At 45.1% G+C, this 21878-nt stretch overlaps 1 protein-coding gene across 7 annotated transcripts in view; it reads left to right on the forward strand.

Moving 5' to 3' along the window:
• The window catches only part of Dag1 (dystroglycan 1), a 73118-nt gene extending 51647 nt beyond the window's left edge, over positions 1-21471 (forward strand). For 5 of the 7 annotated variants that reach the window (XM_041676843.1, XM_041676840.1, XM_041676839.1 and 2 more), the window contains exons 3-4: positions 1839-2236; positions 16671-21471. In XM_041676843.1, coding sequence (XP_041532777.1) covers positions 1958-2236; positions 16671-19073 — 2682 coding nt within the window. In that variant the 5' untranslated portion in view covers positions 1839-1957 and the 3' untranslated portion in view covers positions 19074-21471. Of the gene's footprint in view, positions 1-1344; positions 1430-1838; positions 2237-16670 lie in introns of all 7 variants that reach the window. The other 2 variants (XM_041676846.1, XM_041676842.1) reach the window with 1 other exon arrangement.
• The last annotated feature ends 407 nt before the right edge of the window (positions 21472-21878 follow it).

Consider the following 21878-nt stretch of genomic DNA (forward strand, 5'->3'; position numbering starts at 1 on the left):
TCGAGTCTGAGCTCACTTCCTCTTCCTCCCAGCATTCTGTTCTGTTTACTCCACCCACCTATATTTAACCTATGAGGCCAAGCAGTTTCTTTATTATAATTAACCAATGACCTTCCTCCATCAGCATATAGGGTTCTTAATTGTATTTTGTGGAAAATATTGGGGAAAACAGTATCTACTCCATTTCCCCAGAAATCCAATTTATTGTCTTTTTAAAAAGAGGTGAATGTGAGCCGGGGTGGGGATTTGGAGGGTGGGGAAAGGCACACACTTTTAATCCCGGCACTCAGGAGACAGAGGCAGGTGGATCTTTCTGAGTTGGAGCCCAACCTGGAGTACAGAGCTGTTCTAGGACAGCCAAGGTTACACAGGGAAATCCTGTCTTAAAACAAAACAAACAAAAAGATTGATGTGTATGATGTTTGCCAGCATGTATGTTTGTACACCGTGTGCATGCCCTGTACATTGTGAAGGCCTGAAGAAGATGGCAGATTCCTGGAATAGAAGTTATGTATGGTTGTGAGCTACCGTGTGGGTGCTGGGAACCAAACTTAGGACCTCTACAAGAACAAGTGCTCTTAATGGAGGAACCATCTCTAGTCCCAGTTAATTGCCTTTAAGATGTTTTATACAGTCTAATGTCTTTTTTTTCCTTGTAGTTTTACTATATTCTTTGTTTGTTTGTTTGTTTTCAAGACAGGGTTGTCTATGTAACTGTCCTGGCTGCCCTAGAACTAGCTCTTGTAGACCAGGCTGGCCTTGAATTCAGAGATCTGTCTGCCTCTGCCTCCTGAGTGCTGGGATTAAAAGTGGTGGAGTGTTTACTGTATTCTAAAGGTATCAAAAAGCCTGTCTTTTACATTGTATCTATAATTTGGTAATTTCTCTTGTGTGTATAGAGAACTGAGGAAGGAACTTAACTTTGGTTGTTTGCTTAGATAATTGCTTATTCTAGTGCCTTGGAAGTTGGTTTGTGAGTCTCCCCTTCTAGTCCATTGTCTTAACAGCCTTAAACATACTAGCTTTATGTTTGACTACTGGACATGACTCTTAACTTTGTTTCATTTGAGGGCAGGGATTGGACTCTATCTCTTTAATTTTAGTTAAAAGGTGTAATGAATAAGAAAATTAATAGCAATGTTTAAAATAGCAGAAACCCCATTGGAACTAATTGCTTTGGATTTGCATTGTCTTTAGTGTTTCTCCTTGTTTTCTATAAGAAGTTTATTTACTTTGTTTGCATTACCTAGGTTAAAAAGTGCCACACACACATGCACACGCAGAAGCACGCATAGACCACCCCCTAGCATGGTGTTAACAGCAGGTTTTGCTCTTTGTCTTTAGTGGGAAGTTGCTCATGTCTGTGATTACCTAAGAGCATCCACAGGTCCCATGAGGCATCATCTGTGTGACTGCTAGCTCAGAGGAAGTAAGTCTTAAACTCCCTGAAGCCTATAGGGCGAGAGGAAAACAGATTTTTAGTATGACTCTGCTAGGAACAGAGGGCAAGAAAGACCACAGGCACTTGATAAACAAGTCCTATGTTTCTTGGGATTCAGCATGCTATGGTTTCAGTATGTACAATCCCTTTAAATTATTAGTGAGGTGTTTTACATCTTGTTTTTATATAAAATTTCAAAATAAGTGTTATTTTACACTTAAGAAACCAATCATTTTCAGTGTAAAGCAGCTGCATGTTGTTGAGGAGCACAGGAATAAGAGACTTGTCCTTCAGGTAGAACTTCTTGGCAGAACACTTGGGAAGTGTGCAGTCTTGACAGGAGCAGCATTGCTGATGACTGAACCTGCTCTTCTTCTTCTTTTTTTTTTTTTTTCAGGCTGTGAGCGCTCTAGGATGGAGCAGGTGTGCAGGGGGTGAGGACCCAGCCTGGGACCACATCGCTTCCTTCCTTCCTTAGCGACTGTTGGCCTGAGCAAACACTAGCCTGGGACGAGGATGTCTGTGGGCATCTGGCTACTGCACCCCCTCTGGGGAAGGACTTTTCTTCTCCTACTCTCTGTGGCTATGGCTCAGTCCCACTGGCCCAGTGAACCCTCAGAGGCCGTGAGGGACTGGAAGAACCAGCTCGAGGCATCGATGCACTCAGTGCTTTCAGACTTCCATGAGACTGTTCCCACTGTGGTTGGCATTCCTGATGGCACGGCTGTTGTTGGGCGCTCATTTCGAGTGAGCATTCCCACAGATTTAATAGCCTCCAGTGGAGAAATCATCAAGGTGAGACTACATGTAAAAACAAGAACGAGGAAGGGTTCCTGTCTTCTATTTTAGTTTTGATGTTTTTTCCTTTTTTGTTGTATCTTATTTATTGAGATGGGGCTGACCTGAGTGCTCACATGTATATATGACTACCACATATGTGCCTGGTTCTTCAGATGTTAGAAGCAGCTGTCAGATTCAGTGGCCACCATTCTCACCTGGAACTATTACTCTTAATGAGTAAGCTTGGAAACCTGCCCAGAAGTACATTTTTCTTTTTTAAAATTTTATGTGTAAGCCGGGCGATGGTGGCGCACGCCTTTAATCCCAGCACTCGGGAGGCAGAGGTAGGCGGATCTCTGTGAGTTCGAGACCAGCCTGGTCTACAGAGCTAGTTCCAGGACAGGCTCCAAAGCCACAGAGAAACCCTGTCTCGAAAAACCAAAAAAAAAAAAAAAAATTTATGTGTATGTTTTGCCTACATATATGTATGTGCACCATGTATGTGTCATGTGTGCCCACTGAAATCAGAAGAGGATGTTGGGTTTCCTGGAACTGGAATTAGAGATGGTTATAAGCTGCTACGTGCATGCTAGTAACTGAACTTGGATCAGATCCTCTGGAAGAAGCACAAGCGCACTTAACTACTCTCCACCCCAGCCCAGCAGCCCTGTCATGGAGGCTCTTGGTTGAAACTTTTACAAATTCAGGGGTGTCCTGATACACAGACCCAGGTTTCTAGGCTAACTGTTCCATGCCAGTCTTACCATGGAGAGGTAAATCACTTTCATCTGGGTGGCCCTTGACTCCTTTACCCTCTTTGAGCTCTCTTTTCCCTCTGGACTCTTCTATACTTCTGAAGGCTGTCGCTCATGTAGCACATGAATTCCATAGAACTCTTTGTACCCCAGCAAGCCAGATACTAATCTGTCAGGCAAGGAGTGGCAGTTTTGAAGGATATATTGCTTGCTTAGGTTTTGGTATGACCCTCTGAATAAACCCTGCATTGGTTGGCTTTGTTCCAATGGTTTTTGGAATGTTTTACGTGGATTAATTTTGACCAGTGAACTGATACAGTGAGCTAGATATTTGTAGTATCTGGCAGAGACATGTAACAAGCTTATTCACCAGGGGCATAAAGAGCTTTTACTGGGAAAACAGGATTTGATTTGAGCATATTTATCAGTAGAGAACAGACAACTTATTAGCTGGTGAGCCTATGGGAAAACAGATGAAGGATGGGGGGTGTAGTTCAGTGATAGAACATTTGCCTAGCACACGTGAGACTCTGTTTTTGATTCCTTGGCATTGAACAATAGCTTGAAAATTCAGCCCACTCTTAAGGACCAGGGCTGTTATAGGTGGAGGATTTGGAAAGGTAAGGCTTGACTTTATTCTTGGAGCTGTGACATCCTCACCTGTAAAACAAGCTTGAAAAAGTATTTACTTATTTGGAGATAGTCTTGTTGTTGGTTGTTTTTGCTCTTACTCTTTTGGCTCTTTTTGAGGGACCCACCACCCAGATACCAAATAAATCACACATAGAGGCTTATTCTTAGTTATGAATGCCCTGCCTTAGCTTGGCTTGTTTCTTGCCAGCTTTTCTTAAATTATCCCATCTGTCTTTGGCCTTGGGGCTTTTATCTTTCTTTAGTCTTGTATACCTTTTCTTTCTTACTCCATGTCTGGTTGTGTAGCTGGGTGGCTGGCCCCTGGAGTCATCCTCCTTTTTCCCAGATTTCTCCATCTATTTATCCTGCCTGACAGCCCTCCTTACTTCTCTCTCCTGCCTCACTATTGGCTGTTCACCTCTTTATTAGACAATTATGTGTTTTAGTCAGGCACAGTAACACAGCTTCACAGAATTAAAGAAATGCAACATAAACAAAAGTGGTACACCTTAAAATAATACTCCCAACACAGTCTCACTGGCTTCTGAACTATGATCCTCCTGCCTCTGCCTACTGAATGGTGGGATTACAAGTGTGTGCCACCAGCCTGACTGGAAGGTCTATGTTAAAGGAATTTCTTTTCTCATTATAATAACGCAAGGACTGAGAGAGGGCTCAGCAGTTAGGAGCACTTGTCTTTATAGAGGACCCAGGTTAAATTCTTCTTCTTAGCACCTACATGGTGGCTCGCAACTGCCTTCTGTAACTTCAGTTTCAGATCCCTGTTCTGACCTCTGAGAGCACAAGGTATGCATGTGGTACACAGACATACATGCTAGGAGAACTCTCATACACATGAAATAAAGTAAATCTTTTTTTTTTTAAATAAATATTTATTTATTTATTATGTATACAATATTCTGTCTGTGTGTATGTCTGCAGGCCAGAAGAGGACACCAGACCTCATTACAGATGGTTGTGAGCCACCATGTGGTTGCTGGGAATTGAACTCAGGACCTTTGGAAGAGCAGGCAGTGCTCTTAACCACTGAGCCATCTCTCCAGCCCCAATAAAGTAAATCTTAAAAACAAATTTTTAAGAGTTACATAGGCTTGCAAAATATGTGGAAGAGAAAGAAAACTTTCTTGTGGTTTCTGCCATTCTACTTTTATTAGAGATTGACATACTACATATAAACATATTTTAGATAGACCCAAGATTTATTTATTTTTACATGTGTGTCTGTACATGTACATGTGTGAGTGAACGCCAAGGGTGTGGGTGCAGGAGGAGGCTAGAAAGAGGATGTTGTATCTGTAAGAACTGGAGTTAGAAGTGGTTGTGAGCCATTCAACATGGGTGCTGGATGCTCAACTTGTGTTCTCTGTAAGAGAATAAATGTCCTTTTGTCTTTCTCTCTCTCTCCCTCCCTCTCTCTTTCCCCCTCTTTCCTTTCCTTTCCTTTCCTTCCTTCCTTTTTTTTTTTTTTTTTTTTTTTTAGTGGGTTTTAGAGACAAGATTTCTCTGTGTAGCTCTGGAGCCTGTTTGAGAACTTGCTCTGTAGACCAGTCTGGCCTTGAACTCACAGAGGTCTGCCTGCCTCTGCCTCCTGAGTTCTGGGATTAAAGGCTTGCACCACCAATACCTGCATTTCCCATGATTTTTATTTATTTATTTATTTATTTATTTATTTATTTATTATGTATACAATATTCTTTCTACATGTATGCCTGCAGGCCAGAAGAGGGCACCAGACCTCATTACAGATGGTTGTGAGCCACCATGTGGTTGCCGGGAATTGAACTCAGGACCTTTGGAAGAGCAGGCAATGCTCTTAACCACTGAGCCATCTCTCCAGCCCTTCCCATGATTTTTAATACTCATTGTGGATGTAACTTTTAGTGGCTATCTAATAATATTGTTGCCTATAAGGTTGTTTTTCTTTCCTTGTTTTGAAATAGGTCTTGCTATGTAGACCAGGCTAACCTCAACAGAGACCTGTTTGCGTCTCTCTTCCGATTAAATTAGTGCATCATCATGCCTGACATAAGAAGCACTTTAGACCAAGTATGTTGGCACATGTTTGTAATCCCAGTCCATGGGAGGTGGAGGAGGGAGATTAAGAGTTCAAGATCATCCTCGGCTAACATAGTAAATATGAGGCCAGCTTGAATACCTGAGACTCTGTCTCAAACCAACAACAACAGTAGTATTTTAGATCTTACTGCCAAGATACTTGTTTAGGATAACCTTCAAATAATTTCTGACAATAGTACCTACTTTATCCAAGCCATCATTTGCTCATTACTTCTCAAGGTTCTTTATCTTGATCCTCTCACTTGTTTTCATACTAAAGCTAGAAACATTTTATCATTTTGAATCTGCTCAAAACCACCCCCTATTATTGATAAGTATTTAGGATGAGACCCCTGTGATCTGTTTTGAGGTTTCCTTTCTTTCCCCTTTGCCTCTTTGTGTCTTACCCTAGCCTCATCTACTGTCCCTTTCTGTTCTGATTATTCCTAGTTTACGGCCTGCTCCAGGCCTTTGGCTCCCTTATACTTTCCTTCTTCCATCTTTCTTAGTGCTGTCACTTCTTTCAGATTCAATTAGAATGTCTTCTGAACTACTAGAGCCTTTTTCTCCATGGTGGAAGCAGTTTCCCCACAAATACTATTACCTTCTTCTTAGACGTCTGTCCTGGTCACCAGGCATAGTACTTACCTATGATCACAGCACTTTGGGAGGCTGAGACTGGTTTAAGGCCAGCCTGGGCTACAGAGCAAGATGTTGTCTATACCTTGTCCACTTCAAACCTGGTTTGAATTCTCAAAGCCTCTGTACAGTGGCACAAATGTTGGGTCTGAGCCATTCCAGGCCATGCTGTTGGCATAGTCGGAGCCCATCATAGAGAGTCTCCAGCTGCTATCCGGCAACAACTCAGGCTTAGTACCTCCTCTTTAGGTTAATTGAGAAGGAGTCAGTGCCATGTGGTGGGGAGCATGCCTATAATCCCTATAATGTGAAGGAAGAGTTTGAGTTTGAGGTCAGCTTCAGCTGCAGAGTGGGCCCTGTCTGGAAAGGGTAGTAGGTAAGAAATACCTTGGTGTCACTTGAACGATGAGGCTGTCCCTGTAGAGTCTTCTGTTGGTACAGCCTGTGAGGGCGGCTTTTCATTCCTTTTTTCCTTCAGGCTCCTTGCAGACAGTGTGAATTTTTCCTCAACCCAAGATGTCGGCAGGCTGGGAGCAGCCCTTGCCGAGATTGTGCTCTCAGCTGCTGGCATGGGCTACCTCATTGTTCCCCTGAGAACAATGGACACTCTTTTTTTTTTTTGGCCAGGAAAAGGGGGTTCATGGAAGGAGCTTTTGGGGGGGCATGCTTGAGAGCTTTGTGGCACGTGAGATGAACTGCAGTTTCTTCCTGCCTCGAGTGGGTGTTCCCTGGTTCTGAATGGACCCCTTGTGAGCATGGCACACCGGGAATGTGGGTTGGCAAAGAAAAGCATCCTTGGGAGTGGGCTGTCAAAATGGTATTTGTCCAGACTTCTCAACTCAAATTCTTATTGAGAATACTGGCTTCTGTTTTATTATTTTTTTCTAAATGACAAGAGCTAGAGCTGAAAGATAAAATGAGAAAGTAAAAATAGACGTTAGGGCTTAGGGTAGAAGGGCTGATTGTGGGAAATTTTGAGTGGCTGAAACTATGTTTAGTAGCTCTTTTTTGGGGAGATGATATTTTTGTTTGTTTTTGTTTTTTGGAGACAATGTTTTTGTGTAGTTTTGGAGCCTGTCCTGGAACTAGCACTGTAGACTAGGCTGGGCTTGAACTCACAGAGATCCAACTGTCTCTGCCTCCTGAATGCTGGGATTAAAGGCGTGCGCCATCACTGTCCAGCTAATTAATTTTTTTTAAAGATCTATTGATGTGTATATGTTCATGCCTGAGTAAATGTGTTTGCCTCACACGTGAACACACCTGCAGAGGCCAGAAGAAGACATAAACTTCCCTGAAACTAGAGTTACAGGCAGTTGTGAACCACTTGTACTCTTAACCACTGAACCATCTCTCCAACTCTAAATAATTTTTAGGGAAGAATAATTAACATCAGATAAAAATTTTATACCTCAAGTGAGAGGGCACTGGCTAGGCTAGAAGTGTGATGTTGTGGTCCTGGTCTCTGTAGAGAAAACAACTATAGTTTTTAACAGTCATGTATCTAGAAGTTGGATGAGTGATTATCCTGGCAGTTGTGGTTCTGCTTTACTTGGCAGAGGAACAGCCTCATGCCTCTTCTTCCATTGTGGTTTATCACTTCTGATGTCTGATCCTCTGGCCTCAAGCTAGACCTATGTATGACTGTATATAGCTCTGCCTTCCATGTTTATCATTTGCAGAAGGCCACAGGATAAATTTGGGTTATTATTGTAGTTCATGGTACAGACAGGTCAATTCTGAATGTGAGATGTCCCCAAGGCTCAGACTCCATCAGAGGCATTATTTTCTATCTCCCTGAGCAAAGAAAACAAAAGGTTATGACTGCCTCATTTGGGAGTGGTTCAGGGAGTTTTCTCTGACTCCTTGCAGGTTGACCTGGCTCAGTGGCTTGATTAAGGGGAGGGAACTGAAGGTAAGGACCAATGATTACCAGGTCTTAGGAAAGATTGTAGGGACCTTGCTTGAGCAGGTGGTGGTATAGGCTTTGATAGGGACCAGGAAAAAAAAAGCCCACTTGGCATGTCTGTAAGGGAAACACGGAAATGCCCGGATTATACCCCAAGGCTTGATGTATACAGAGATGCTGTTGGAAGATGCTACCTTAAGACCCAAAGGAGCCACCCCAAGGTTCGTTAATATGAAGGAATTGACACCAAGATTTTTTTTTTGCAAGACTCTTTGCAAACTACTACCAGTAGTGAAAATGCCAGTTCATGTCTGGGTCTGCCTCCCTGCTGCTCCTGCATGGTTTGCCCTGAATGATAGCACTCATGCGTTTTTTGGTTCAGAAGCTCATTAAAATTAATTAAGCCCTAGCAAGAGGCTAATTCTTCAGTTTTTGTCCTTTTTGCTGTATTTGACTGGCTTGCTCAGACTGTGAATAAAACCTTTTTGCTGAAGAATAAGTAATGGAAACTCCTACTCAATTGCTCTTTCTCCATGTCTTGAAGGGTATGGGTTGAGAGTAAGAGTCTTTGGTTATGTTTCTTGACATTTAGTGCATATTGATACTTCTCTGCTCCATCCTCTTGTCCATCTGTCCTCAAATCCTCAATCCTCTGAGTTCTGTTTTATGTGTAAGAAGGCATAGATAAAGAATCTTACAGTATAGACTAAAGGGGATCACCTCCACCCTCCCCCAACACATACACAGAAAATGTTTCTGAGCATAACAGCCCTGGCTGTCCTGGAGCTCACTATGCAGACCAGGCTGGCCTCAAACTCACAGAGATCCGCCTTGCTCTACCTCCTGAGTGCTGGGATTAAAGACATGCACCACCACCCCTGGCTAAGAATCAGATTATTAAATCTGGCATTTCTGGGGGTACAGAGATGGCTCAGCAGTTAAAAGCATTTGCTACCTTGGCAGAGAATCTGGTTTAGTTCCTAGCACTGACATGGTGGTTCACAACCATCTATAACTGCAGAGAATCCAATACCCACCCTCTTCTGACCTTCTGAGACACCACATGTGGTGCACATGCAAACACACAGGCAAACTACTCAAACACATAAAGTAAAATGGTAAATCTAGCTGGGTGGTGGTGGTTCATGCCTTTTAGTCCCAGCACTCAGGAGGTAGAGGCCGGATGGATTTCCGAGTTCAAGGCCAGCTTAGTCCACAGACCAAGTTTCAAGATAGCCAAAGCTACATAGAGAAACACTGTATCGAAAAACTAAAAAAGTAAATATAAAAGAATTACGGTAACTCCTTGTGGACATTCCTGGTAGTATTTGAAACTCTGTGGGGCTATCTATGTTTTGTGGTTTTGAATCTCTTCTCTCCTTTTTTTTCTTCCTTGTTTTGCACATATGTGGGAGATTTTCATGCTTGTATATCTGTGCACCAAGTATTTGCAGTCCCTGTGTAGGCCAGAAGAGGGTGTGTTGGATCCTGTAGAAGAGGAGTTATAAAGATGGTTGTGAGCCTCTGCTTGCATGCTGGAAATTGAATACTAGTCCTCTGGAATAGCAGCTAGTGTTCTTAATTGCTGAGTCATCTCCCTAGGCCCTTGATTGTCCCTGTTTTGGGGTAACTTTCTGGTTTTCATCCATGCTGGGCTCTACTTTCATCTAAAATATGTGGTATCCAACTGTTGCTGAACTGAAAGCTTTATGTAGGGAGCTGAGATGGCTCAGAGGTTAAGAGCACTGCTGTTCTTCTAGAGGTCCTAAGTTCAATTCCCAGCAACTACATGGTGGCTCACAATCATCTGTAATGCGATCTGGTGCCCTCTTCTGGTCTGTAGGCACACAAGCAGACAGAACACTGTATACATAATAAATAAATAAATCTTTAAAAACAAACAAAAAAGCTTTATGTACTTTAAGGTGGACTGTAGCCTAGAGAAATTGGGCTTCCTTCTGTACCTCCTGCCATCGGCAGATGCACCCACTACCTGCCAAGAATCCTTTCCAAGATGGCTGCTGCAAGAGCAGCAGGTCTTGCTTTCACGGTTCCAGGACAGTGTCGATGTTTGTCGTGAAGGGCCAAGTGACTGGAAATTACAAGAATTCCGTGGCGGGAACCAGCTTGTCACCCCCAAAAGCATTATTGCTGCTGTGGAACACTTAACATAGCTCTGATTCCTGCCTCTTGTGGCATGGTGGCCTTTATTTAGTCTTATTGCACAGCTAGTCCAGAGTTTTATTTCCTGTGGTGCTGGGGATAGAACTCATGGTCTCATGTTTACTAGGTAAATTCTTTGTCCCTGAACTACACCCCCTAGTACCATTCTGAGTAAACCCGGAACTCTACAGATAGCCAAAATTTCATGTATAAATGTTTATTTATTCATTTATTTATTTGAAAATTTTTTAAAGTACTGTATTTACATTATTCACCCTAGCTTTCCCCTTCCAATCCCTTGTATATACCCCCACTCCTCAAATTCATGACTTCCTTAATTATTATTATAATATACATACAAGTATATATAAATGCAATCTGCTGAGTTCATTTAGTGAAGTTCATACATGTGTTTAGTGCTGCCACTGGGTACTGGATAGATTGTCAGGGTTCGTTCCCGGAGAAAACTGATTTTTCCCCTCTTAGAAGCCATTGCCTGTAGCTCTTCATCTAGAGTTGGGGCCTTGTGATTTCTCTGTTGGAATATCAGCTAATGTTGCCATTGTGAAGGTCTTGTTTAGGTAACCATATTCACATTTTATGTGTGTAGTTCCCTGTTGTATATAGACACCATTTGGCAGCAGGTATCACAGTTCTCTTCTTTTTAGACTCTTTCCTACCCTTCCTCCACAACATTACCTGCGCCTTAGGTATAGGGGTTGTGGCTATAGATGTTTCAGTTGGGGACTGGCCCCCATTGTCAGTGTTGTCTGCATTCTGACCAGTTGTGGGTCTCTGCCATGGTCTCTGACTGCTGCAGAAAGAAGTTTCTGTAATAAGAAATGAGAACCACCCCCATCTGTGGGCATGAGGCTAGATATTTAGAATGCATTTGGGAACTGCACCTGTTTAGGAAGATGGCAGTGATGGGTTCTCATCTAGGCTTCATGATTTTACCCCATGGGCAGTTGGCTAGGTTTATAATACCAAGCGTGAATTTCCTCCTATTCTGAGGGCCTTAAGTCCAATTTGATGGCTGTTAGTAACCCCCAAGTTCTACTACTGTTCCTTTGGATACATCTTGCCATGCTGGTTACTTTTGTGGGTTACAGATGGGTGGGACTTAATTGTTTTTTTCCCTTGACAACTTGCACAGCACCTTTGGCTACTGTGTGAGCTAGTCTATAGGAAGGGCTCAGTTCTAGCTCAGGTCCTTCAAGTCCTGTGGAGAACACCAGTTTGCGTGTTTGTCTTTAGTTTTGTTTTGTTTTTGAGACAGTGTCTTACTAGGTAGTGTTGGCTAGCCTAGAACAAGCTTTGTAGACCAGGCTGGCCGCCTTGAACTCATAGAGAGGTGTGCACCATGACACCTGGCTAGGATACCAGTTTTAAACTTAAAAGGTGAATGTTAGTCTTGGGTTCTCACCTAGAGCAAGCTTCCCTCCCCACTCTTAACATCACTTGCTCTGACAAATGAGTCTTGGCCGGCTGCAGAGTCTGAACAGTCTCTGTCTCGCTGCCTCTGATTCCCTGGCTTTCCCATGCCTGCCGTGTTTCTGCACCCTTTAAATACTTCCAAGTGTGAATAAGGATCAAGGCCTCACACACTACACTGGGTCCAAAGCCAACTGGGAAGGAGGCCTGGGGAGTGGAGCCTTGGTTTGGTGCTGTTAAGCAGAAGCCTTATTGTTTGCTGGGTCTCCTAACAGTCCATAGGAGCAGGTGGGAAGCCAGCACTGGTAGAGCCCCGCATGGGTCTGGCCTTATGATTACACGAGGGTAGAATCCTTTCCCTTATCTTACATATTACAGATTCAGGTTGGATAAAGCCTCAGCGTGCCAGGAATTGCTTTATAGATAAGTGGCTCTTGCTTTGATAGGGTAGAATAGATCTTTCTAGGTAGGTGTGTGTGTGTGTGTGTGTGTGTCTGTGTGTGTGTCTGTGTGAGTGAGTGTGAGATGGTACTTATAGAGGTCAGAAAAGGTCATCTGATTGCCAAGAACTGGAGTTTCCTGTACTGTGAGCCATCTATCTGATGTAGGTGCTAGGAACTGAACCCAGGTCCTTTGGAAGAACAGCAAATGCTCTTAATCACCAGGCCACCTATCTGTCTGTCTGTCTGTCCGTCCAGCCATCCCTAGAGGATGTTTCATCCTTAAGAACCTTAGTGGTAAGCCAGACCCCAGGACAAATGTCCTCAGGATGGCGTTGCACTAATAGACTCTGGGGGCTGTGGACAATGTTAGCCCTCCAAACATATTGAACCTTTCCCTAAGTGGCAATGAAAACGCAAAGTTGCCAGCTTACCTGTGACTTAACCAAGTTCCTATAGACATCAGGTGTTTTTGGCCCTTAGGTTAAAATAAATTGTTGCCATTCAAAGTGCTACTTGGACTTTCTAGCATGAAGATGTGCTCTCCCTTCCTGTCTAAGGAACACCCATTACCCAGGACAGTGCCTGCAAGTGGCTTGTCCTTAGCTGGCATCAGCCAGAGTTGTTCCAAGCCTTTTGTTACCCTGCTTTCTGTTTTCCCTGTCTTTCCTGTCTTTGCTGTGCTCTAAGTGAGCAGCTGTTTCAGTAGTGGGCATTGGGATGGAGTGGGGTTAGGAAACACTCTCAAGTGGCTAGAATGCCTTGTCCGCATTCAGTTCACCCACTCTCTCTCTGTTAAGCTCCCCTATTCCCAACAATCACTGTAAACTATCTTACGGTTCTGTGAACACACCATTTCAGCCTTAAATCTTTGCATCACTTACTTTAATTAAAAAGATTCTTATTTTTATGTGTATGGGTACTATGCCTACGCCTACATGTTTGTCTGTGTACTGTGAGTGTACCTAGTACCCATGGAAGCCAGAAAAGGGTGTTGAGTCCTTAGAACTGAAGTTGCAAATGATTAAAAGCTACCATGTGGGATAAAAATTGAACCTGGGTCCTCAGGAAGAGCAGCCAGTGCTCTTAACTACTGAGCCATTGCTCTGGCTCCTGATTTTTACCTTTTAACTGATTAGCTTATTTTACAAAGTAAGACTGTCCAACCTTTGCTTTTTTGGTGCTTATATAACTACTATTATATATAACATAATGAATTGAAAAAAAATTTAGGCTTAGACTTCATTTAAAGCACTTAATATATTTATTGTTGGAGCTTGGGTTTGATTCCCAGCACCCACATGCTGGCTAACAGCCACCTGTAACTCCAGTTCCAAGGGATCCAACACCCTTTTCTGGCCTCAGCAGGCACTGCCTGCAGATGGCTCAAGGCTTATATGCAGGCAAAACACCTCAGTTGATATCCCTGGGGAGGACTGCTATTTCTGAAGGTAAATGGAGAAACAGTGGATTTGGGGGAGAGAAGACGTAGAGGGGAAAATGAGAGGGAGGGGAGACAACTGTCAGGTCAGGATGTCAGAAGAAATTTAAAAAAAAAAAATTTTAATTTCAAAAAATAACTAGATGAGTTTAGGTAAATATACATAGTGTTTTTCATGGATTAGAAAGCAGTCATGTTTATGGAGATTATCCCCACTAGTGCTGTCTCTCATAATGTCAGTTGGCTTCTTAGATGTTTTGTTGAATGAAACAAGTCTGTTTGAACCAGTTTGAAGGGTAGAAATTAAGTTTAAAAAAAAAATCTCTGGTGGGCCGGGCGATGGTGGCGCACGCCTTTAATCCCAGCACTCGGGAGGCAGAGGTAGGCGGATCTCTGTGAGTTCGAGACCAGCCTGGTCTATAGAGCTAGTTCCAGGACAGGCTCCAAAGCCACAGAGAAACCCTATCTCGAAAAACAAAACAAAACAAAACAAAAAAAAAAAAAAAAAAAAATCTCTGGTGTAATGTGTCCTGGTTATAAAGCTTATGTGTGAACACATTCAGGTTCCTGGGTTTTTGGCAGGAAGAAGACCTAGGCAACCAATGGGTTTTCCATAGGTCTGGGTTAAGAAGCTATGACCACCGGGCGATGGTGGCACAAACCATTAATCCTAGCACTTGGGAGGCACAGGTAGATGGATCTCTGTGAGTTCAAGGCCAGCCTGGTCTACAGAGTGAGTTCTAGGACAGGCACCAAAGCTATACAGAGAAACCCTATCTTGAAAAGACAGAAAAGAAGAAGAAAAAAAGAAGTTGTGGCCTTAAATTAGGAACAGTCCCTGAGTGGTGAAGATGTACCCTCTGTGGGCCATTGTGACTCTGGACTTGGGGCAGGGCCTTGAGTCAGAGCAAAGAATGAGTGAGTGACCTTTCTTACATCAGGGGCAGGAGTATGTGTTTCACAAAACTGAGTGGAGCCGAAGATGGGACCTAGGAAAGAAGCAAGAGTTAATTTCTCTCTTGTCAGCTGATAGGCGTTCTCTGTTGAAATTCCTTTGGGTGCTCTGAGTATTTCCATTTATGTCACGATGGAGAGGGACTTGCACTCCGAAAGAAGTTTGAACAATTCTTTGGGGGATAATAATAAGGCATTGAGCTCCTTAGTTCTCTTCTGAGTCAAGGGCTTCTGCTGTGTGTTTCTTTTCATACCGGACTCACTCTGAAACCTCTACTTTAGAGACTTGAGAGGATCCCCCCACTTCTGGGTTTCATGTTCTTTACATTAAATCAGACTCATTATGTATCCGCATACCCAGTTTATTCAGTACTGGAGATGAAGCCCAGGACTAGGAGCAGTCTAGGCTATCAACTGAGCGCATTCCTAAGACCAGAGATTCTTTGAGATTGCTTTGGCAGACCATGTTCTATAATAGTTGATTTTAGTCCTCAGTTCTTCTTGAGAAGTGGGGTTAATTTAGACAATCGTTGTGTCTTAGGATTTTTATTGCTGTGAAGAGACACCATGACTGTGACAACTATTGTGAAGTAAAACATTTAATTGGGGTGGCTCACTTACAGTTTCAGAGGCTCAGTCCGTTACCATCATGGTGGGGAGCATGGCAGCATACAGGCAGACGAAATGCTGAAATGGTAGCTGAGGGTTCTACATCTTGCAGGCAGCAGGAAGTCAACTGAGACACTGGCTGGTATCCTGAGCATAGGAAACCTCAAAGCCCACCCCCTAGAGTGACACACTTCTTTCAGCAAGGCCATATCCACTCCAACAAAGCCACACCTCCTAATAGTACCACTCCCTATGAGATTATGGGGGCCAATTACATTCAAACTACCATGTTACACTATTTTATAAAAAATCTGTTCCCCATCCTAGTGCATTAAGTGATGATTGTAAAATAAGTCATGCTAGAATGTCGACTTTCCTTATCTCCAGAATTATGTGCACTGCGGTTGTGTGTGGGCAAGGTACTCTAAGCTAGGCATGTGACCTGAGCAGAAACGTGTGTCTGAAGAGTAGTGGAGGGATTGGAAAGGGTGTTTCAGGGGGAATAAGATGTTCCAACCTGGAGTACAGGTAAGAGCAGGCAAGTTGGTAGTAGGGTATATCACTTTCACGAATGTCCACCACAATCAATCAATCTATCTATCTATCTATCTATCTTTATTTATTTTGGTTTTTCGAGACAGGGTTTCTCTGTGGCTTTGGAGCCTGTCCTGGAACTAGCTCTGTAGACCAGGCTGGTCTCGAACTCACAGAGATCCACCTGCCTCTGCCTCCCGAGTGCTGGGATTAAAGGCGTGCGCCACCATCGCCCGGCTCAATCTTTATTTTTTGAATTACATGTTTTCACTGGTTTTATTCGTGTATCTGTATGTTTGCTTGCATGAATTCATTGCACCACATGTGGTGTAGCTGCTAGAGGAGGCCAGAGGGAGCTAGAGCTCACAGCTGTGTGTAGAGAAGTTACAGTTACAGATGTTCAATGTGGGTGCTAGGAACAAAACCCCAGTCCTCTGTTATCCTAACTGCTGAGCTGTCACCTCTCTAGCCTTGTTTGTTTTTAGATATAGGGTCTCAAACGTACCCCAGACTGACCTTCAGCTCATTCCCCCTACTTCAGAGTCCTGAGTTCTGGAATTAGAGCTGTGCACTATTCCCAGTCAAAGTCTATACGTTGTTAAGGTCCATGGCATCCTAACCTGTGTGTATGAATGTGTCCCCAGTGCATAGCCCATCTGATAGCCCCAGTATTATGTGTCATGTAACAGGGCATTATTACTCTCCTTTGGAGGTGATGAGTTGGATTTCCCATCAGGAATTTTAAATTATTCCTTCCACCTATCACATAACTCAGATTAGGCCAGTGGTGTACTATAGTGATGTGATCATTTTAGGTCATGCAACAATGATAGCATTTATAGCTCACACTTGTTTCTTTTAGGTGTCTGCAGCAGGGAAGGAGGCTTTACCGTCTTGGCTACATTGGGACCCACACAGTCACACCTTGGAAGGCCTCCCTCTTGACACTGATAAAGGTGTACATTACATCTCAGTGAGTGCTGCACGGCTGGGAGCCAATGGGAGCCATGTCCCCCAGACTTCCAGTGTGTTCTCTATCGAGGTCTACCCTGAAGACCACAATGAACCACAATCTATACGGGCAGCCTCATCAGACCCTGGTGAAGTAGTGTCCTCTGTCTGTGCTGCCGATGAGCCAGTGACTGTCCTTACAGTGATACTGGATGCTGACCTTACCAAGATGACCCCAAAGCAAAGGATTGATCTCCTGAACAGAATGCAGAGCTTCTCAGAAGTAGAACTTCACAACATGAAGTTGGTACCTGTAGTGAATAATAGACTGTTTGACATGTCAGCCTTCATGGCTGGCCCAGGAAATGCAAAGAAAGTAGTAGAGAATGGGGCTCTGCTCTCCTGGAAGCTAGGCTGCTCATTGAACCAAAATAGTGTGCCTGACATTCGTGGTGTAGAAACCCCTGCTAGGGAGGGTGCTATGTCTGCCCAACTTGGTTATCCTGTGGTGGGTTGGCACATTGCCAATAAAAAGCCAACTCTCCCCAAACGAATCCGGAGGCAGATCCATGCTACACCTACACCTGTTACTGCCATTGGACCCCCAACCACGGCCATCCAGGAGCCACCGTCCAGGATAGTGCCTACCCCCACATCTCCAGCCATTGCACCTCCAACAGAGACCATGGCTCCTCCTGTTAGGGATCCCGTTCCTGGGAAGCCCACAGTCACCATTCGGACTCGAGGTGCCATTATTCAGACTCCAACCCTGGGCCCTATCCAGCCTACTCGGGTATCCGAAGCTGGCACCACAGTTCCTGGCCAGATTCGGCCAACACTGACCATTCCTGGCTATGTAGAGCCTACAGCAGTTGTTACTCCTCCAGCAACCACCACCAAGAAGCCACGAGTATCCACGCCAAAACCAGTAACGCCTTCAACTGATTCCTCAACTGCCACGACTCGAAGGCCAACCAAAAAACCACGTACACCCCGACCAGTACCCCGAGTTACCACCAAAGCACCTATCACCAGATTGGAGACGGCTTCCCCACCTACTCGTATCCGCACCACCACCAGTGGAGTGCCCCGTGGTGGAGAACCTAACCAGCGACCAGAACTCAAGAACCACATTGACAGGGTAGATGCCTGGGTGGGTACCTACTTTGAGGTGAAAATTCCATCAGATACCTTCTATGACAATGAGGATACCACTACTGACAAGCTTAAGCTGACCCTGAAGCTGCGAGAGCAGCAACTGGTAGGCGAGAAGTCCTGGGTTCAGTTCAACAGCAACAGCCAGCTCATGTATGGCCTACCTGATAGCAGCCATGTGGGAAAGCATGAGTATTTCATGCATGCCACAGACAAAGGGGGTCTTTCTGCTGTGGACGCCTTCGAGATCCATGTTCACAAGCGCCCACAAGGGGACAAGGCTCCTGCACGGTTCAAGGCCAAGTTTGCCGGTGACCCAGCATCAGTGGTGAATGACATCCACAAGAAAATTGCTTTGGTAAAGAAGCTAGCTTTTGCCTTTGGGGACCGAAACTGCAGCACTGTCACCCTTCAGAACATCACCCGTGGCTCTATTGTGGTGGAATGGACCAACAACACATTGCCCCTGGAGCCCTGCCCCAAGGAGCAGATCATTGGGCTGAGCCGCAGGATTGCTGATGAAAACGGGAAACCTCGGCCTGCCTTCTCCAACGCTCTGGAGCCTGACTTTAAGGCTGTGAGTATTGCCGTGACGGGGTCTGGCAGTTGTCGGCACCTACAATTTATCCCTGTGGCACCACCCTCTACTGGAACCTCAGCGGCACCAGCCACAGAGGCTCCAGACAGGGACCCTGAGAAGAGCAGTGAGGATGATGTTTACCTGCACACAGTCATTCCAGCTGTTGTGGTTGCAGCCATCCTGCTCATTGCCGGAATCATTGCTATGATCTGCTATCGCAAGAAGCGGAAGGGCAAGCTGACCCTTGAGGACCAGGCCACCTTTATTAAGAAGGGGGTGCCTATCATCTTTGCCGATGAGCTTGATGACTCCAAGCCCCCGCCCTCTTCCAGCATGCCACTCATCTTGCAGGAAGAGAAGGCTCCCCTCCCACCTCCTGAGTACCCCAACCAGAGTGTGCCCGAGACCACTCCTCTGAACCAGGACACTGTGGGAGAGTACACACCTCTGCGGGATGAGGATCCTAATGCACCTCCCTACCAGCCGCCCCCGCCCTTCACGGCTCCCATGGAGGGCAAGGGTTCCCGTCCCAAGAACATGACCCCATACCGATCACCCCCTCCGTATGTCCCCCCTTAACCCACAAGCGCCTGGGTGGAGGCAGGGGTAGGGCAGGGGCCTGGAGACAACTTGGTGTTGTCTGTAGAGACCGGTGGCCCACAGACCATTGCCCACCGGTAGCCAACACCTGACCTAGCACACACTGACACACAGGGCCTGGACAAGCCCGCCCTCTCTGGTCCTCCCAAACCCCAAAGCTGCTGGAGAGACTTTGGGGACTTTTTTATTTTTATTTTTTGCCTAACAGCTTTTTGTTTGTTCATAGAAAATTCTTCGCTGCGTTTTTGATGGCTGGCTCTGAAAGCACTGTTGGAGTAGAGGTAGAAGGAGGGAGCGAGGAACCGTGAATGAACTCGCAGGCAGTGCTGGGTGGCCCCCAGCTCTCTGCATTTTGCCTTTAACACTAACTGTACTGTTTTTTCTATTCACGTGTGTCTAGCTGCAGGATGTAACATGGAAAACAGTAGCTAAAGATTAAATTCAAAGGACTTTCAGAAGTTAAGGTTAAGTTTTTACATTTAATCTGCTGTTTACCTAAACTTGTACGTATAATTTTTGGGTGGGTATGGGGAATTGCTTTGCTAAAAATAAGCTCCCAGGGTGTTTCAAACTTAGAGAAGACCAAGGGACAGTATTTTTTATCAAAGGAATCCTATTTTTTCACACTATGTCAACTTGGTTGCTCTGACACCCCAGAGCCTGACTGAGGGCCTTCTGGTCCTGGCTCTGGTGCCAGGGCCCTGGTGCTGGGTTTGCTCTCCCGCTGTTGCCAGGGGCTGGAAGCTGGAGGGGCCTCTTGGGCCATGGACATCCTGACCTCTACCCCATGCACGCTAGTGGCCTACCACTGAGGGGGTCATCATTTCTGTGGAAAAGGGACTCCAAGAGGCATTGGTGGCTGTGGCCCCCAACCTAGGTGCTCCAGGGTGGGCCAGCTGCTCGTAGGGCACCTGGGAAGGTCGAAGGACTCGACCACATCAACCTTTTTTTCTCTTCTCTGTGGGTTTTTGTTTTGTTTTTCTTCTTCCCTCTTAAAAGGAATATCATGGTCTTTGAAACACTCAGTGGGGGACATTTTGGTGAAGATGCAATATTTTTATGTCATGTGATGCTCTTTCCTCACTTGACCTTGGCCACTTTGTCCCAACAGTCCACAGCTCCACCACATGCACCCATCCCTCTTCTCTGGCGCTCCAGTCCTGGGCCTTGGGCCTGAACAACTGGAAAAGGTCTGCGGCTGGAGAGGAGTGCCAGCAATAGTTCATAGTAGAAGTCTGTGGGCTCTCAAAGCTAATTTTTTACTAAAGTTTTTATACAGCCTCAAATTGTTTTATTAAAAAAAGATTAAAAACTGGTGATGCTTAACAGCAGTTTGTACAAGCTCCTAGTGTTGACTCCATGGACTGATGGCTCTGCTCATTTTGACTCCCCCTTTCTTTTCCTAATGGGTTAAATTCTGGACTACACAGAGGCTTCCTTTGCCTTTTTTTAGCAGAACACCGTCCATCCGTCTGCATCTCTGTCCCATGACTCAGGGGCACCCACTCTGCTTTGATTCTCCTCCTTTGGAAGAAACCATTTTGAGCATGCCTTTTCTTGATGTCTGAGTTATTTCCGGTACCTTTTAGGGAGGAATGCCTTTTGCAATAATGTATCCCTTCCCTGATCAAGGGTGGGTGGGTGGACCCAGGCTCCCTTTGCACACGGAGCAGTAATTTCTAAGCCATATCGACTGTTTAGCAGAGGGTGTGCTGTCTCAGGAGGGGAAGGCTGGTAGGAGGGATGTGCTGTTTCCAAAGGGTGGTTCCTCCTGTGTGCTCCACAGAGCCTGCCCTTCCTGCTCAGCTACCAGCAGGGTTCTTTACAGTGAGCAGTGCCCCATGGGGGAGTCTGCAGATGAATGCTACATAGATGGCTAGTGAATGGGCCTTGTGCCTCCAAGCTCTGGTCCAAGCTGGAGTTTGCCTGATTTCCCAGAGTCAGGAGCAGGAATCTAGCCTGATGAAATTATTTCTGGTGACCTCATCAAAAATAAATAATAAATAAGTAAATCCCAGTATTCCAGGTAAAGGCTTTGGAAAGCCTTCCAGATAGCTCTGTTGCTCTTAGCAACCCCACCATTGGGCATTGCCTTGTAGAGAGGAGGCTGGCCCAGAGTGGCCTGTTGTCATAGCAACTGGAGGCAATGGGGCAGTGAACAGAATAACAACAGCAACAATGCCTTTGCAGGCAGCCTCCTCCCTGAGCCCTGAGCTGGTGATGGCCATTGGACTCTGAGACGGAGAGCCAATCTCACATTCAAGTGTTCACCAACCACTGATGTGTTTTTATTTCCTTCTATATGATTTTAAGATGTGTTTTCTGCATTCTGTATAGAAACATATCAAACTAAATAAAAGCAGTGTCTTTATTACAATGCGTTGCCTCTGACTGTCTGTTTACCTGGTCTCTTAAGGTTCCTGGGAATGAATGGTAGGAGGGAATCGTATGTCAAAGAAGAATGACTGTCAGTCCAGCCGCCTTCACAGAAGCTCTAGCGTTTCTGTACCATGGAAAGGCTGGGTTTGTGCTCCAGGAACTTTGCTACTGTGTGAGCTCCTGTTAGCACCCCTCCTGCGTTTGAGCCAGTTAAGGCTAATCTTGATCCTGTTTCTTCATTTCCAAGGGTAGGGTGAGACTGGGTGGAGAGGAGGAGGAGGATGGGGAGGGGAGGGTTCCTGCCTCAGAAGGGGCAGCTCTGGGCTGGTCTTCTTCAGGCTGACCCCTGAAGATTGGGTTGGAGATAGGCTGACAAGCTCCACTCCAGCTTCTACCCCAAGCTAC

This window comes from Microtus oregoni, unplaced genomic scaffold, assembly GCF_018167655.1.
Source record: "Microtus oregoni isolate MIOR12 unplaced genomic scaffold, Mior012 000028F_ref0000031, whole genome shotgun sequence".
NCBI classification, from domain to species: Eukaryota; Metazoa; Chordata; class Mammalia; order Rodentia; family Cricetidae; genus Microtus; species Microtus oregoni.